Source organism: Heloderma suspectum, chromosome 7, assembly GCF_057233095.1.
Source record: "Heloderma suspectum isolate Gila_16-S chromosome 7, 16-S_ref, whole genome shotgun sequence".
Classification (NCBI taxonomy): domain Eukaryota; kingdom Metazoa; phylum Chordata; class Lepidosauria; order Squamata; family Helodermatidae; genus Heloderma; species Heloderma suspectum.
The window spans coordinates 45,025,411-45,043,583 of NC_139464.1; the positions used below are offsets into that span (position 1 = coordinate 45,025,411).

General features: G+C 45.2%; 1 protein-coding gene across 2 annotated transcripts in view; it reads left to right on the forward strand.

The window, feature by feature from the left end:
* GRAP2 (GRB2 related adaptor protein 2) overlaps nt 1-18,173 on the forward strand; it is a 74,230-nt gene that overhangs the window by 45,769 nt on the left and 10,288 nt on the right. For both annotated transcript variants that reach the window (XM_084809888.1, XM_084809889.1), the window contains 4 exons: nt 1,569-1,654; nt 5,908-5,999; nt 9,123-9,242; nt 13,129-13,300. In XM_084809888.1, the coding sequence (XP_084666014.1) occupies nt 1,577-1,654; nt 5,908-5,999; nt 9,123-9,242; nt 13,129-13,300 (462 nt within the window). In that variant the 5' untranslated portion in view covers nt 1,569-1,576. The remainder of the gene's footprint in view (nt 1-1,568; nt 1,655-5,907; nt 6,000-9,122; nt 9,243-13,128; nt 13,301-18,173) is intronic.

Consider the following 18,173-nt stretch of genomic DNA (forward strand, 5'->3'; position numbering starts at 1 on the left):
TCTCTATGCAAATCTTCAGTATGATTATCTCTTCTTTTGGGATAATAATAATAATAATAATAATGATGATGATGATGATGATGATAATGTGAAGGTGTCCTAGCAGAGTTGTGTAAAGGTGTAAAATAAAGGTATTTTAAACAATGAACACAATGTGATGACAAATTATTGTGGGTGATGGCCCACATTTTGTAGATTGTTTTTTAAGGCCCTGTTGTCTGCTTCTTGGCTGCTCATGCTGCAGCGCTCTTATACTATAAACAGAGCCACTTCCTGCGCTGCTCTTAGCAGCCTCAGCAGGGAGGAGCAGCCGCCCAAGCTGCAGGCACTGCTGCACTGACAGCCCTTTCAGATCATATCACAGCCATGCTAGCAGGAAATGGTAAGAGCAGCTTTCCTGCCCTTGTCCATAACAGCACTGATGGCAACCGTAAAAGCAAGGTTTTTGCCTGCAGTGCAATCAGCCACTGCTACTGGATCCGTGTCATGTGTGTTCATTTTCTGTACATTTGATCCACCTGAACAAATTATTAGAAGCTAAATATACAAGTGCTACTAAAATACATAGTGTAGTCATATTGGTGACTTCTTCCACTATGTTAACATCTCTGATACTAAGATGAGATACTTGAAGAGCTTCTGTGCACGCACACACACCAGAAATAAGTAGCGGTTCCATTTCTGACATTTGTGAGGATTGATAACCTCCCCTTGTCTTTACTTGTATCTCCCAAGAACCTTTTGTCCCAGAAGATATCAAAGCGCCTTCCGCACACTGTGGTCAGAGCTGCCTTTTCCCAGCTCCAGCTGCTCCCTCTGCTCGGCGAATGTGTTTTGACCACTGTTTGCATGTACAAGTAACTTCACAACTAGACAGTCATAATGCCGTGTTCATGAAGCTGCCTGTGAAGGCCATTTGGAAACTTCCCTGTGTGTCTCATTATAGACATTGCATGGAGGCATTGTTTCTACACCAAGGCACAATCCCCGCTCTTGAGAACCAAATGGTTTCTCCATACCAAATTCTTATCCACAGCCCCATGTGCAAGAGGCAACAGCAGGGGGGGTCTCTTTTGACGCTTGATTGTGCATGGTGTAGCATGCACCATGTAGCAGGTTAGATGACATGATGGAGACATTTGGTCATCGCTGCATGTTGGCTTAGTGTCTTCTGTGCATAGGTGATGATGTCAGCCAAAATAGTGATTGGTTTGGTGATAGCAGAGCTTTCAGGGAAGTCATGGGAGCGTGTCAGCGTTGCTACATTTAGCTTTTGTTTCTTTGGCTATTTTACTTTTGACTCTGAGCTTTTGACTTTTGACTCTGAGCTTAGGATTGTGACTATGTTACAGTGGTGTTAGCTGTTCCATAGCAGTCACCAGTGTAGCAGCACCATTAGATCAGCCTGCTCAAGTGGCTGGCAGCATAAGTGGGAAAATAATTGCAACACAAGTTCAGCTGAAGATTCCCTGAGCAATTGGACAGTAATAACTTTCCTGTGACAAAATATATTTCCTCAAAAACAGTTTTAAACACTATCCTATCCTTTCTGGTTTTCCCTATCACAGGAGGTAGCATGGAAGCCACTGCAAAATTTGACTTCAATGCATCAGGAGAGGATGAACTGAGTTTCCGGGCTGGAGACATTCTGAAGGTAAGTGCCAACCAAAGTTTCACCAAAGTATTTTCTGTTTAACACTGTTCAGTTCTGCTAAGTACTTATGTGCTTGTATTAACCATCCATTCCACAAGCTAGTAAACTTGAGTTGGTTCTTAAAATAGCAGCTGTGGGTCAGAGATTCACCGATTTTCTCGGTTGCAAAGGAATGTCTCCCCCTCCCCTCTTTATTTTATGCTTTTAATTTTTTGTCAAAGATGAGCAAGAAGAACAAAATATTTGCGTAAGATTCCAAGTGGTAACTGCTACAAGGATAGTAAACAACTGCAAACTGTGGAAGAGGTATTCACAAGGCAATTGGGACAATTTCCAGGGGAAACAAGCAATACTGGAAAAAGTCTTGTTCTCTAATGCTCTCCACATCATATAGAGTAGTATCATCATAAATGTTCTCAAACAACATGTACACACAAAGTTGGAGAGTAGTGAGCTGTTTTTGAAAGGCGATATGGGGCACAGCGCTGATGCAGAGATTAAAGAGGCAGGAAGGATGAAGCCCACTGACAGGAGGAAACCTACCTCCCCACACTAGCCTCCTTCTCTAAAGGAAATGATCCGAAGCGAGTTCTCCATACACTGGAACTAGTTCATTTTTGTGGAAACCTAATTCCAACAACTCAAGCACTAAACAACAACTGATTTTAAGATTGTCACAATTTGATTATGTATTGTTACAGGGGAAGAAAACTAGTTGTATTAAGTTTTAGCATAAAATTAGTCACTCGTGTAGCTAATCTAGCCAGTACATAGCTGTACAGATCTTTGGCAGTTCACTTTGATGTGACATTGTCAAGGTTGAAAGAAAGATGAATCTGTGGTTATTTCTATGATGAGAAAAATAAGAGAAGCATTCTCTGTTACCGTATACATTTTAGTCATTTACACCAGTGTAAGGAACTTAAAATGCTACCAGATTAGGAAAGCTATTCCTGTTCACTAAACATGAAGAGGTAAAGCCATTTTTCTGCATTGACTGAATGTGCTTTCACAATCCATGGGCAGTGGAACAGGGTATGGGCCCATTTGTGTCAACTTTAGCAGGAGCAGGCCTACAGTTGTTCCATTTTGTGCAGGTTCAAACATCAACCAACCTCTGATCCATTTTCTCTTCCATTTCTCAACTGCCTCAGTGCTAGGGAGCACACAAGTCAAAATGCGATCTTATGCACACTTACCTGAGGAAAATTGCTACTGAAATTGGTGAGACTTTCTTTCATGTAAATATGCATAGGGCCTTGGTGCATGTCTCCAAAGCAGGAATAACATACAGCAGCCAATTGCACACAAATGCCCTGTGTGCACACACATAAGTACACATGCACATTGTTCTATACATCAGCACTGTTTAGGTTTCCTCTGTCTCTTTAGTTAAATTTGAGGATTTGTATTTCTCTGGCGCAGACCACTAAAAGCAAAGCAACCTATTAAAAGCCTCACACAAAACTCTTTGAGCTCTTTGTAAGATCTTCAGAGCACAGCCCCTTCATCACAAACATATTAGACCTGCACAGTCCACGATCTGAACAAGTCTGCAGGAATTTGGACAAAACTAACGAGCACTTCCTCTAATTCCTCCCTATCTTCCTCATAGCTTTAGTTCTTCTGAACGCACCTTTAGCTCCCCCCTTGGCTGCTGTTCTACAAGAGCTCCCGATACCAGCAACTCAATCCAGTCTTCAATTACCATTCCAAATCATTTAATTTCCTCTTGCTTCCTTTTCCTTTTGATTGCATTGTCTTCCCTTCAAGTCTCATTCATTTGCTACAGGACAGGGCTGGATTAACTATTTGGTTAACTATGTTATGGAGCAAGGTGCTAGTCAAGTTGGGGTCTTTACATAGTGGTTGTGTGGAAGAGATAGCCCTGTACTTGTCTTATTTTAAGCATCCCCACAGCTAGAATGTGATGATTTGTCCTTCTGACTGGGAGCAGCCTCCATATCTTGAGGGAATTTGTAGCAGTGTTATCAGGCAGGACCCAAGTAGTGCACTACTAGACATAACTACAAATTTAACTTATGGAGAAAGCATCCACTGGTACTCAGTTAAGTCTAATGCAGCTGATTGGTCTTTGAAAAGTCTACCATGTTGGCCAAGTATGTGCGTGTGTATATGTGGGTGGCTCCTGAAGGTATTTGCAGAATGTCTTGTTAAAGCATCAGATGAAACATGAATGCGAGTTCTACTAGCCTAGCTCCTTGTATCAGAGGCGGGGAACCATTTTCAACCCAAAGGTTGTATTTGCTTGTGTGTAACCCTCCAGGGGATGCATGCCAGTGGTGCATAGGACCAAAACCAAGAGTGTGTGGTTTCCAGCAACACTCTCTCTTTCCTCTTCTCTTCCCCCACCCAAGCCTTTTCCCTCTGGCTCCATCTTCCTTTAACTCACTCTCCCCTTCTCTTCTTCCTCCCTCTTGCCCCTTTCTCAGCACACGGAACAAGAAGCAATAGTTTCCTACATTACCACCAGCTTCCCCTGCCTTGCAGTCCCATGTCCCCCTCTGTTTCTCAGCAGTTTCCCTTGATCAGCCAAGCAGCAGTGGGAGGGAGAGGTCGCTTCCCCCATTATCTCTGCCCCCACCCTTGAGAAGTGCGGGAAGTGGGCTATGGAGGGAAGGGGTCAAGAAGAATTCCAGAACTCTTCACTTCCACAAGATGTAGTGGTGGCCACCACTTTGGATCGCTTTAAAAGAGGATTGGACAAATTCCTGGAGAAGAAGGCTATCGATGGCTACTAGTCCTGATGACTCTATGCTACCTCGAGTACCAGAGGCAGTATGCCTATGTACACCAGCTGCTGGGAAACTTGGATGGGAGGGTGCTGTTGCACTCGTTTCCTACTTATGGGTTTCCCATGGGCAGCTGATTGGCCACTGTGTGAACAGAATGCCAGGCTAGATGGATCCCTGGTCTGATCCAGCAGGGCTCTTTTTTGTTCTTAAGAGTGGGGAGGGGTCGTGGAAAGGCCTGGTAGGATGGATGGGGATGCCTAGCAGGCAACATATGGCTCATATGCTGGAAGTTTCCCATCTTTGCCCTGTACTTGTCACTTTCAGGAGAGGTCTTCCCACTCCTTGAACTCTTTCATAACAATTAACCAATCACAGGTCAAGAAAGGTTTCACAGCCTGTCTCTTAATTTGGATGGGCTCCAGCTGGGATGTTAGGAGGACATGTCCTTACCTGCCACCTCTGTATCTTTTGTTTTGGAACTTTGTTTCTGTCTACTACTAGAGCCAATTCCTTACATTATGAGGACTTTAACCCACTTCACAAAGGGGACTTCACACAATCAGGGGCCACACTGGTAGCCCCACACTCCCTGTCTGTTGGATAATAGGAAGAACTCCGCATGCTTCTAGACACTAGGGGCCGATAGAGAATGTCCTGTAACTTTATCACTTCCTTTTTTCCTGCTCCCTCCCTTTCCTCTTTCTTCTTCCTCAGTCTCTGCAACAAGCTCCATGTGGCTTTCTTCCTGAAGGAAGCAAGTAACCATATCTCATGCCTTCGCTCACTTACACTCACACAACCAGCTTTAGGAGATGATTGTAGTTAAACAGCTTTATTAGATAGCCTTCTCTGATGATGTCTATAAGCCACTAATAAAGTAAGTTGATTTGAACCTCCTTTAAACTGGCTCTAGCCTGAGTTTATTGCCTCCAATATTAAATGCTGTGTTGCCACGCTTTCTCTATATAAAGCAACTCTGCTGTAAATCACACCAGACTTTCCAACACTGTCCATGTGTTACTCATGGATGCCTGCAGCATGTAGATTTTCCCTAGAAGCTGAAATGCTGTGTGGTCAGAGTTCCAGCTCCCAGGGAAGCCTATGCATGTTGACCTCTACACTAATAGATTTTCCCCTTGTTCATGCATGGATGTAGGGTGTGGGGACAGCAGAAACTGTGCAACCTGAGGCATGGATGGGGATAGCAGCATGGCCCCACCATCCCTTGATGGTGGAGCCTCTCTTCACGTGTGTAACACATGAAGGGGGCTCTTGTCCCAGTAGTCAGGCTGCGCTTTTCCATCTCTCCTGAGAGAACAGAGTTCTTTCCAGAAAATGGCTGAAACTTGATTCAGACCCTTGCAGCCAAGCTGACAGTGGCTAACAGTGGGGAGCATGGTCTGTGACTCAGGGAGGTGTGGGGCTTTCAGAAGCTAGGCTAAGCATAAGGACCATCTGCCCTTTAAACCCAATACTGGTTCTCCCTGTGGTGTACAGATCTTAAGCTCTCAGGAAGATTGGTACAAGGCTGAACTGAAGAGTTACGAAGGATACGTCCCAAAGAATTACATAGATCTTCACATTCCCAGGTAAGTAGAATTGGTACTTTCATGTCAGTTTTTCAAAGTGTTTTACCTGGATTGTGCATATTTGAGAAATAGGCTAGCAAAAAGTGCTGAAAAGAAGAAAGTAGGGGCTATGGGAAAGAAAATATTTTTAACGCAGCTTTCCCGCATTTTTCACACCTGTCCTGTAATGTTCACCCACATTCTCCCTCTCCCTGTCCTGTCCAGAAGAATACACAACTCTGTTGGCCACTGAATGATGTTTTCCTAACATTCCTCACATAGATACCAGCATCTTCCATATAGATCTCATTCAACACACGCATGGGAGCAGAGCCTGAAAGAAACTAATGAGGAGATTTCGATGCTATCAAAGTGTGATACACAAATGTCAGCCCATCCACGGCCTGCCTGTTAGGGCCAGCCCAGGTGTACCAACAGTCCAAGCGGGTGCTCGGGCGGCCATATTTTAAGGGGCACAAAGGAAGCGGCATGCGATCTGAAAGGCATGCGCCAGGGTTTCTTGGAAAGCCACAGAGGGCGCAGGCCCCACAATCCTTGGATCACATAACGGTTGTTCATAAGAGCACCGCCACTGGTGTGGCGACACGTTTTGAAGAGCAGGTGCTCCTCAGGACAGTCCCCCACAGCCGCACACCCCAGGAGTGTTCAATAATGCAGGCAGCTGTGTTGAGCCGCATCAACAAGCAGAGCCGTTCTCACGTTTTTTTATCTCCACCAGGAGCAGGTTTTTTGTCAAGCTAATGGGTCTTCATGGACCATTCAAGACCAAGCAACCCCCGTATCCTTTGCATTACGACAGGGAATAATTTATTGTTGCTGGGAACATTCATTTTCCACGCAGCTACTGTGAGGATTGCCGCTTAAGCTCAGAGCCAACAGGGAAGTGTGAGGTGGGCAGCGCTGTGTCCTTGCGCACCGTGTCTCCACTACACCACCGAGCACACCTCAGTCATTGACAGCGGGAGGAGCGGGATCGCGCCCAGCAGTCATGCCCCTCCAGCACTGCTGTGCCTTTCAGCCACTCCCACACCTTCCACACATTCGGGACACATGAGAAGGTGCCCTACTGGCATACCGATGCACACACACGGAGCTCCTCCATGTAAAGGCCTATTTGGACCCTCCTACCTTGCATGAAGAAGCACTACGTGCGCACACTGGTGCACATGTAGGGCCCTTTCTCAATGAATGTGCAGATAGCGGGCTGGCATGGCCACCAGGTACATCGGTGGTGTGCAGGAGGGTTAGTCCCCTCATACATTCTTTGAATACATATGCGGAGTGTGGTGTTCCTGCCCCTTCTCTATGAGAATACCACTTCTCTAAGGCCTTTCTCATCCCAAGCAGGGAATGCCTTCCCCACACACAATCATACTGCCACCAGGACCTTTAAGGCTCAGGTCCAACCCACACTCAGTGCTCTATCTGCAAGGACACACTCGTTTGTAATATGACCTGTATTGTTTCCTTTATTACCTTCCCCTTACGTAACCCAGAGCAGAAGGTGTAGGATTTGGTTAAACAAATAAACTTTATTAACTACTGTAATATGTTGTAAACTTATTTTAGTTGAATACTAAACAAGTAACTCTTAATGGATCTATTAATGTATGTTCTCTCACACACAGTACTCCAGATCACACTCTCAATCAGTCACTTCACAAATCACCACAGACCTCCCGCTCTCTCTCAGTTCTCAATCCTAAAATCCTACATCCCTCTCAAATCATATCCCTGTTTCTATCTGACTCTCTCAAGCAAAGCACACAGTTTATAGAACACACACTCCACCCCTCTTCACTCACTCAGTCAACCATCACACATACGCAGACCCATCATTCTTCCTGCCATTCATCCCATTCTCACCCCCAGAAATGCTGTTGAACTGGCCAATGTAGAAAGCTCAGCTGTTGCATACTGAACCCCGTTCTTTTGTGCCAGCCCCTAAGTGACTGCAAGCTTCCCTGTTTACCAACCCATCAAATCACCTCTTATTAGTCAGTGTCATTATGCAAACCCACCAGTTAGTTACAGAGGTTGCTAACACTGAAGTGCCTTCAGCACTTGCCTCCAATCTTGGCAGTACCAGCACGCTCCTAATTGTAGTGGTTAGACTGTGTCAGACTAGGACTGAGGAGACCTGGGTTCAAATCACCATCCAGCCATGCAGCTCACCGGGTGACCCTGGGCCAGTAACTGTCTCTCAGCCTAACCCACCTCCCAGAGTTGTTGCTAGGATAAAGTGATGGGGGCGGGTAGAACGATGTACACTGCCTTGCGCTCCATGGAGGAAAGGTGGGATATAAATCTAACAATAAATTTTAAAAATATATTTACGATATATATAACAACCAAACAACACAGCAGCCTTTTTTTAAAGCTTCTTTTCTGAGAAGGCTGTATTATAGCAGAGAACACCTGCCTGGTGGCTTGACTTCAGTAGGCAAGATATCTGGCAATGTAGGTTTCTAAATAATTCTTTGCATATTATTAACCTGCATGCTTCCAGACCTGGGGGAATTGTCCCTGGTGTGTATGTGTTGCACCACTGCCCTCTGCTGGCTGGAACAAAAAGGATTTATTTGTGTGGAACAGGTTCATCTGCTGGAAGTTGAGACCTCAAAATATATATAAATAAAGGCACGCCTGTATTTTATATTCTGTTAAGTCAAACATGGTCTGCTTTTCCTCTTAGAAGTCTTTGTGTCTTGGATTATTATATTAGGGTGATATATGCTCATCTCTTTGAGCCCCTTGAACTATATCACTTATTGGTGTATCCCCCTTCCACCCCCCAGAATGAAATGTTTCTTCTAACAGGCTGCTATATATGTACACACACAGGCATTGCACTTAACAGACAGAATGGCATGTTTCCATTTTCCCATCTGAGCTGCAGAAACACTCTGAATTTTGGCAGGGGCTTGCTTGGTTTTGTTCATCTTGGATGTTGTTTTTTAATCCATTGTTTCTTTAGCAAAGGATTGGGTTGTGCTATTTCAAAATTAGTCATGTGGCATTTCCTCTCATTGTATCTTTATCTTTACCTGGCTTAGGGTGAAATCTCCTCTCCAATTTCTTTTCCATTGTCAATTCATCTCTGTGATTTGTTGCACTTGGCAGCTGGTTCCATGAAGGAGTATCCCGTCACAAGGCTGAGAATATGCTCAAGGACAAAGGAGTTGGCTCTTTCGTCGTCCGAGCTAGTCAGAACTCCTCAGGAGACTTCTCCATCTCTGTCAGGTACCTGTGGCTTCTAGTTGTCTTTCTGATCTTTTAAGACAGATTGATGTTGGGTAGGAGGGGCCTCTCTGTGGCAGCCAACTTAAAACAGTGTTACTTTCTGTCTCTGTGAGCAAGAGAGATCTATTTATTTCAACATGTTTTCTGCCACCTGCTTCCAAAGAGTCCTCAGGGTGACTTACAGTATCATAAAAAATATCCGTCAATAAAATACATTCACAGCACAATCCTATGTATTACTAACTCAGAAGTAATTTCCAGGGGTCATCTATACCAGGCTTTTACTCCATTTCTGCTCCACCCCCAAATCGATCATGTCACATGATGTATGCCCCTCCCTGTAGCTAATGCGGCATTTCGCACCCTAAATGTGGGCTTTTTGAAACTCTGTTTGTGATGGGTTTTCCAATCACAGCAGCTTCAGTGCAGTTTGGGAATCCATGTGACCTCAGCTGGCTTCAGCACAGGCTGTTGGAAGCAGTGCTGATTTTCAGAAAGGAAGAGGGGCGGGACAGGGGCTTATGTCTACCCAGAAGTAACTTGTTGCCTTGGGGATAGGAGTCAGCTCTGCTGCTTTGAAAGGACGACAGAAACAAAACACAATCTTAAAACAGCAGAACAGATTAAAGCAACTTGAGCAGCAGCCAACATAGTAGTTTGAAAACGTTCTCATTAGCCCTTTCCAGAGGAATAGCTGCATTAGCCTGCATGTTACAGCAAAAGCAGCAGAGTCTTGTGGCACCTTAAAAACTAACACATTTACTAAGATGTAAACTTTCATGGGCTGAAGTCCACTTAATTAGATTTACGATGAGTTATCCTAAGTTCGGGGATACGTACGCGTGTGTGTGTGTGTAGGTTTCCCCGGGATGGGTGGGGAATTGTGAGCAGGAAGGTCAGAGAAAAATGCAAAATCCACAGACTGTGACAATTACATTAAAGCGTATATATAAACTTATAAAATAAGCACAGCGACATTCACAAAAGAGTAGTGATGATAACACAAACATCTTGGCACTGGTAAGCTAATCAACATTCTGTAGTGGGGTACAAATCTGTTGTTTCTATTCAAGCCACTCTGATAGAATTGAACTTCTTGATCATGGCTGAATGATTAGCTTACCATTTAGCATTTAGCATGAGGATGGGGTGGTGTTTTCACTCACTGCTGCCTTGCCTGCACTTCTTCACTGTCCCCCAGTGCCATATCTCCCTTTCCCCATAACCCTGCTAGATCCAGCCACATTGGGATCATATTCTTTCAACACATCCACTAGATCAAAAGAATGAAAGGCTCCCAAAATGCACCCACAAGCAGACCTTCCATGCCTTTGGCCTTCCCATGGGCCCTTTGACAATTGTTGTTGTTGTTCAGTCGTTAAGTCGTATCCGACTCTTCCCTTAAATCTATTCCTCACCTCCACTGTATATTCATAAGGGATATGATTTAGGTCATACCTGAATGGTTTAGTGGTTTTCCCTACGTTCTTCCATTTAAGCTGAAATTTTGTAACAAGAAGCTCCTGATCTGAGCCACAGTCAGCTCCAGGTCTTGTTTTTACTGACTGTATAGAGCTTCTCCATCTTTGACTGCAAAGGATATAATCAATCTGATTTCAATAGTGACCATCTGGTGATGTCCATGTGTAGAGTCACCTCTTGTGCTGTTGGAAAAGAGTGTTTGCTATGATCAGCATGTTCTCTTTGCAAAACTCTATTAGCCTTTGTCCTGCTTCATTTTGTACACCAAGGCCATGCTTGCCTGTTATCCCGGTGATTTCTTGACTTCCTACTTTGGCATTCCAATCCCCTATGATGAAGAGGACATCTTTTTTGGGTGTTAGTTCTAGAAGGTGTTGTAGGTCTTCACAGAACCGATCAACCTCAGCTTCTTCGGCCTCAGTGGTTGGGGCATAGACTTGAATTACTGTGATGTTGAATGGTTTGCCTTGAATTCGTACTGAGATCATTCTATCATTTTTGAGATTGTGCCCCAGTACTGCTTTTCCCACCCTTTTGTTGACTATGAGGCTACTCCATTTCTTTTAAGGGATTCTTGCCCACAATAGTAGATATGATGGTCACCTGAATTAAATTCACCCATGCTTGTCCATTTTAGTTCGCTGATTCCCAAGATGTCGATGTTCAATCTTGCCATCTCATGTTTGACTACCTCCAGCTTACCTTGATTCATTGATCTTACATTCCAGGTTCCTAAACCTGTTTTTACAGCATCGGATTTTCTTTTCACCACCAGACACATCCACAGCTGAGTGTCCTTTCGGCTTTGGTCCAGCCGCTTCACTCTTTCTGGCAGTACTTGGAAATACCCTCTGCTCTTCCCCAGTAGTATATTGGACACCTTCCGACCTGAGGTTCTCATCTTCTGGTGTCATATCTTTTAGCTTTGTGATATGTTCCATGGGGTTTTCTTGGCAAGAATACTGGAGTGGGTTGCCATTTCCTTCTCCAGTGGACCACATTTTGTCAGAACTCTCTGCCATGACCTGTCCATCTTGGGTGGCCCTGCACGGCATAGCTTATGACTTCACTGAGTTACGCAAGCCCCTTCGCCACAACAAGGCAGTGATCCATGAAGGGGGCCTGACAGCAATGCTTGACAGCAATTTAAAATAGAGAGGGAGAGATGTCAATAAGAGCCTGGGGTTGCCTTCTGGGTTGCTGAATGGAGGCAGATGGACTGTCTGAACCCAAGCACAAGACAATACTGGCAGCAATTCAAACAACAGATGAGGAGCAATTCCGTTGTTCCACCCACTCTCACCCGGCCACCCTGGCTGCTGCTGGCTGTCCTAATAGCAGGCACTGACAGCAGCTTAAAACAGGGAGGAAGTCCAGAGCAGTATCCCACTAAATCTCCAGGAACCCAATGTTGCCTTTTGGGTGGCAGAGGGATGGCCCAGCCCCAAACACATCTAAGTCCAGTGTTGTCTAACCTAACTGGCAGTTGCCCCCCTGGGCAGAAGTCTTTCTCAGTGTGTACGCTGCCCCTGTGCTGAAGGCCTTCCAAATGACCTATCTTATTTTTATATATGACCTAGTTGGGAGAAAGGAAAGGATGATCAGATTATATCGAAATCGGTGATGAGCCTGAAGTAAAGGATGCAGGTTTGAAGGGCTGGGAGTTTCCCTCCTGTGTATGGTAACACAGAAACCTCGTAAACAGGTTTCCTCTCTGACCTTTTATGATGTACGATTATGCAAAAGGGCTGTGGTTCATCCTCCAGCCTTCTCTATCAGTCCAGGTGTCACACGGGCTATTTGTAAGAGCACTGGTGCTTGCGTGTAAGGTCTTTATATCGGCCATTGGTCTAGATTGGCTGCCACATTCTGTCTTCTCCAGTGACTCTTGGTAGTTCAAAATAGCTTAGAGTATTTCTGTGAATTCTTAATTTAGCCAAAGGGCCAATTAACCGACCACTTACATATATACACTTCCATGTAAGCTTTCCTCCCATTGCAAATAACGTTGGAGGGGTGATTCTGATGGGGAGAGACTGTAACAGGGGCAAAGAGTTAAGGCCCCTCTCCCCTCCCTTCATCTCCCCTCCACACACACACCATGGCCCCATTCCAAGTGAGGGGGCCTGCACTGGTTGGGGGTTTTTCTTTGTTTTTTAAACAGCTACAGAATGCCAAATTATACGACAAATGCCACAACTAGTTTGACCCTAAATGTTGGGGCTTTAAAACGTTATTTTTGTACTCCAGACCATGTATTTCCACAAGCAATCAAAATAACGCTTATTGTGTAAAAGGTGTCCCTCTATGAATGAATGTTGTTAATGCAGGATACAAAGCAGGATGGAGCCATGTCAAGATGAGCAGAAATCCAAACGTTTTGTTTTCTCCACTTGGTACCCAGGCATGAAGAGGATGTCCAGCACTTTAAAGTGATGAAAGACACAAAGGGGAACTACTTTTTATGGAGTGAGAAGTTCCAGTCACTAAATAAACTTGTGGAGTACTACAAGGCTGTTTCAATCTCCAAACACATGCAGATCTTCCTGCGGGAGGAGACCAAGAAACAACAACAGGTAAACCTTAGGGAGATCAGTTTTTAAAGCAGCCAGGGAGAAAATGCTCACACATCTAGAGTGCTTCCAGATGAGGCTTTTATCATGCAATCGCCCTGCCTCATTCACAGAATTTACAGAGGCTTAGGTGACAATGTCTTCCATTGTAAACACACACACACACACACACACACACACACACCGTGTTTTCCCAAAGCTTCTTTTTTCTTCCCACAAGAAACCCATTAAGGAGGAAAAGATGGAATAAATGCACAATGTCTTATGATTGCCAGGAACTGTCCATCTGGAAGTACCCTTAAGAGTGTTGGTATGGAAGTATGGCATTAGAAATCTTAATAAGGAGGCTTTCCCTGTGAGATTGGCCAGCCTATCTGTTTTTATCCTGGCGCATTATATAATGCACATAACATGGTTCCTTCCACCAATCTTATATGCTATTCCTGAGGTCCATGTATGCACATGAGCAACCAACCCTGAAAGGCTAATCCATTTGATATCCCTTAACCGAGTAGTCTTACATCTTTCCAGATCCAGGACCCACTTTTAAATACAGCCTGCAGCATGGAACCCACCTATTTATTTTTAATCCTATATGACTAGTGTTATGGATTGGGGGCTGGTATGAATGACCTTTCTGGGTCACTTACAGCCCAGTGCCTATGGTTGCAAAGAGATTCAAGATCCCTTCCAACTATGAAGACTCTTAAGATTTCTGTAAGTAGAGCTATTAATGTGGGTTCCTTGAGGCAACCTCTTAAAGGACAATTAATAGCTGATAACATTTGGGTGATGTGTTTCAATGGGAGCTGGGATGGCCCAAGAAGGCATAGGTGATGGGTGGAGATGATTTGTCTTTCTTTTCCCCACTAGATAAAGGGAGGGGATGTGTGTAACAGGAAGTCAGTCTGTGCTGGACCTGGATCTGAAACAGAGGCAGAGAGCTTACTTTGCTCTCTGCAGGATATCCTATGGCACTATGAGTTCCCCTAGACATCTGATGAGGAGCAGGAATCTGTTGGAGTGCTAACGCTGTGATCCTCCATCATACACTCAGCCTGTATATATGTGTAAACTAGGATGGGAAATATGCAGTCCTCCAGAAGTTGGTGAACTGCAACTCCCACCAACCTTAGCCAGCATAGCCAATGGTGAGGGATAATGGGAATTCCAGTCCAGCAACATCTGGAGGGCCACATGTGCCCCATCCTTGGTGTAAATAAGCCTTATAACACAGGAACACCATAATTCCCCCCTGTCCTCCTTCAAAGGAAACTGAATTCTGGTAACTGCTGGAAACCCTGAAACTTCTCACTGATCAGAAATGAGTTGCCCACGTGTGACATCATCTTCCTAGTTTACTTTCTAGGGCCACCAGACATAAGGGAGGTCAGGGCTCCTGCACCTTTAACAGTTACAGTTAACTTGGTATGTTACCTGGGTCATTCTGGAGAAAGGAAATATGAAATTCTGCTTTCGACACCACTATTAAAGACATAGGAGATCTACTGTCCTACTTGCCTCTGATCACCCCATCTTTCTGCTCTCTCTCTCTCTCTCTCTCTCTCTCTCTCACACACACACACACACACACACACATTTAAATACAGAAAATAGTGGTGATGCCTCTGCTGTGACCCACCTTAGGTCACAGGGCTTGTGAGTCCTAATGCACAGGTTGAAGACCAGGGGCCTGACTAATGCAGAGATCACAGGGGGCAGTGGGTGAGAGGAAGCCCTTTGCATGATCCTTTCTTGCAGCCTTTCCCAAAATGGTGCCCTCCAGATGTGTTGGATTGCAAATCTCATCATCCCCAGTCAGCATGGCTATTGGGGTGTTGGGAGTTGCAGTCTGATACATCTTAGAGGGCTTCATGTTGGGGGAGGCTGCCTTATTAGAAGAAAGGCTTCTTGCTGGCATAAAAGAGGGGAGCAGGAAGTTACCTTCTCTGAAGGCCCTCACCCCCTACATGCCAGCACATAGGCCCCCTTGCCTAACAGGAGAGCATATATAAGGGCTTTTCTCCAGTGGAGGCTGGTGGCTCTGAGGTCACTGTGGTGGTGAATCTGCTCTGGGTTTCAGTCAGAACCAGTCAGAACTCTAAAGGTGCAGAGTACCTTGGATAGCTCCCTTAGAGTTCTGACTGGTTTTGACTGAAACCTGGAGCAGATTCATGGCCCCACTGACATCCGAGCCACCAGCCTCCACTGCTTTCCTCCTTTCCTCAGATATGTTTGCACAAGAACATTCTATGTCGGCAGTTTCAAAGTCTCAAGAGACCCAATTATTGTACTTATGCATCATAGCCTGGAGTAGTCTGCTGCTTTCAGATGGGGTATGTAGGGAGTAATAAAACTTAGCTTTTATAGGGCTTTAGAGTTTTGCAGGGCTTTACATATATTTCCTTAGTAATTCATATGACAACCCTGTAAAGTAGATCAGTATTCCTATACCTACATTGGCAGAAGCGATCAGGCATGGGAGATCTGTAAATGGATCACCAAGCTGTTCATTTTACTTATTTACTCTAAAGCAACCAGGAGGGGCTGCAGTTACGCAGTGCACACACACACACCACCCCCTGGTGGCATGACACAGACACCTGTATTCCCCCCCCCCCCCCCCGCCACCAGCTAGGCTATTAGCAGCATGAAGATGTGTGATTTAGAGTGAGGAAATGGCATGGAAGTGGAAGAGTTAACCCCCCGCCCTCCCCTATGTGTTCCCCATTTTTATTTCTTTGGCATGTTTGGTGGCATTGGACTCATGCTGACTAGTTGGAAAGAGGAACAGCCTCAGATCTTTTAACAGCCCACATTTCTGAAACTATTTGGGTTTGATTGTTGTGGATATCTGTGTGTGTGTGTGTGTGTGAGAGAGAGAGAGGGGGGGGGAGATGTTGTTCTCATAGCTTGCTATTACCTTGTTTAAGAAGCCTTTTTTATCACTCTCAATGCTTTGTGATGGATCACAGAAAAACGTTTGGTCTGATTTCACTCAGGTCAAATCAGTCATGGTTATCATATTCAAGTCTATAGAATAAGCCCTAGATTTCAGTGTGACTGCTATCAGGTGTGCATGTCAGATGTATAAACCAATTACTTTAATAATCTGCTTGTCATAGTTGTACTGGGACCATCACGTTAGGAGAGGAACTGGGGTAGACCGCTGGGAGTGGGTTGGGGAGAGGGGCCATGCAATGCAGGATTTCTACTATAGGCAGCAAAATGTCTTGGGTCAGCCCTGGAGGTGAGCTTTGAACCAGGGACTTCCTCCCGAGGGACCACAGCTCAGCGCTGGAGCCCACTTTTTGCATGGTTCAGCCTCTGGCACCTCCAGTTATCGGGTAGCCAATGACGGGAAAGACCCCTGTCTGAGACCCTGGAAAGCCACTGCCAGAGTAAACAACACTGCGCTACATGAGAAGTCTGTCCTGATATAAGGCACTTTCCTGTGTTCCTATTCAGTCTCTTTGTCACTTCACTACACATCAGAAGGAAGTGGTTGAAGATTCCATGTTGTTCAGGCCAGTGTAGCCTGGTGGCTCTGGTGTCAGTGGGGCGGTGAATCTGCTCCGGGTTTCAGTCAAAACCAGTCAGAACTCTAAAGGAACTATCCAAGGCACCTCAGATAGCTCCTTTAGAGTTCTGACTGGTTCTGACTGAAACCCGGAGCAGATTTACCACCCCACTGACATCGGCGCCACTGGCCTCCACTGGTTCAGTATATATTGAGGGCTTAGTGGACATTCCAATCAGGACACAGTGGTCCAGGATGAGCCATAAAGGGATGACAAAATAGAGCTTTGGTCCTCTGGCTAGAACTTGGGGATGTGCGAATGAGCAAAACTCAAGCTTGCTGAAGTTCTTCAAATTCCATTTCAATGTTCGTTCTGACTCAAGCCCATATCAGATTGTGAGTTTTGTTTGTTTTTGCATGAAAATTCATGTGTATTTCAATGTGTATTTTTCCAGATGTACGCATCAGTTGTGCATGTCTTTGAGATGTATACATTGTTCTCTCATTGTTTACAGCTTATTTGTGTGCATTTTTCAAACGTACACATTTTTATGCACATTTTTCAAATGTACACATGCTGTAGAACGCTTTTTTGTTGTTGTTGTTGTTCACGAATCACATTGCAAACTTGGAAATGTGCAGCCTTCAACTGCAGATTGCGGCTGTGTTCAGTCTGGAAGGTGCAAACTGGATAAATCCTGGTCAAAAACAAACTGAAACAAAATTCTCATACATCTTTAACATGAATCTATATTTATACAACAGGGGTGGGGAACTGGAGTGGTCTGGGATACCTGACTGCCCTGGACCAGTCTGGCAGGCTGGATGATGTTGGGGATGGGGCTCCTGCCTCCCCCGCTATCACCAAGCCCCACCCCCTCCCAACATCCATTTTACCTTTCCCTATCAGGACCATTAGTGGTGGGCAAAGGGACTCGGGCAGTTCTGGGGGGGGCAGTTCCTCCAAACGCTGGCTGAGTCACGTGCTGGGGCCGACCAGTCAGTGCTCCTCCTGTGTCTTCTTCCACTGGGGAAGGCAAGGGAGGAACAAAGCAGGTTCAGCTGTAGACTCAAGGAGCGTTTGAAGCCGCAACTCACTTGCTCTCCCACCCCTCTCTCTTCTGAGGGGGCAGAGCTTCAGGGAGGGCCTTGTCTGAGGCCCCAAGGGCCAGATGGGGCAGCCTGGCACACCACATTTGGCCCACAGGCCAGAGGTTCCCAATCCTTGTTATACAAGAACACTGGGAGAGTTAGATCCTACCAGTATGGAATGAGAAAAACAGAGCGCATAGCTTCATGGGACTGTAGTATGTGGGTACTATTTACAGCAAGAGAAAAGTAAGGCAAGAGTAAAAG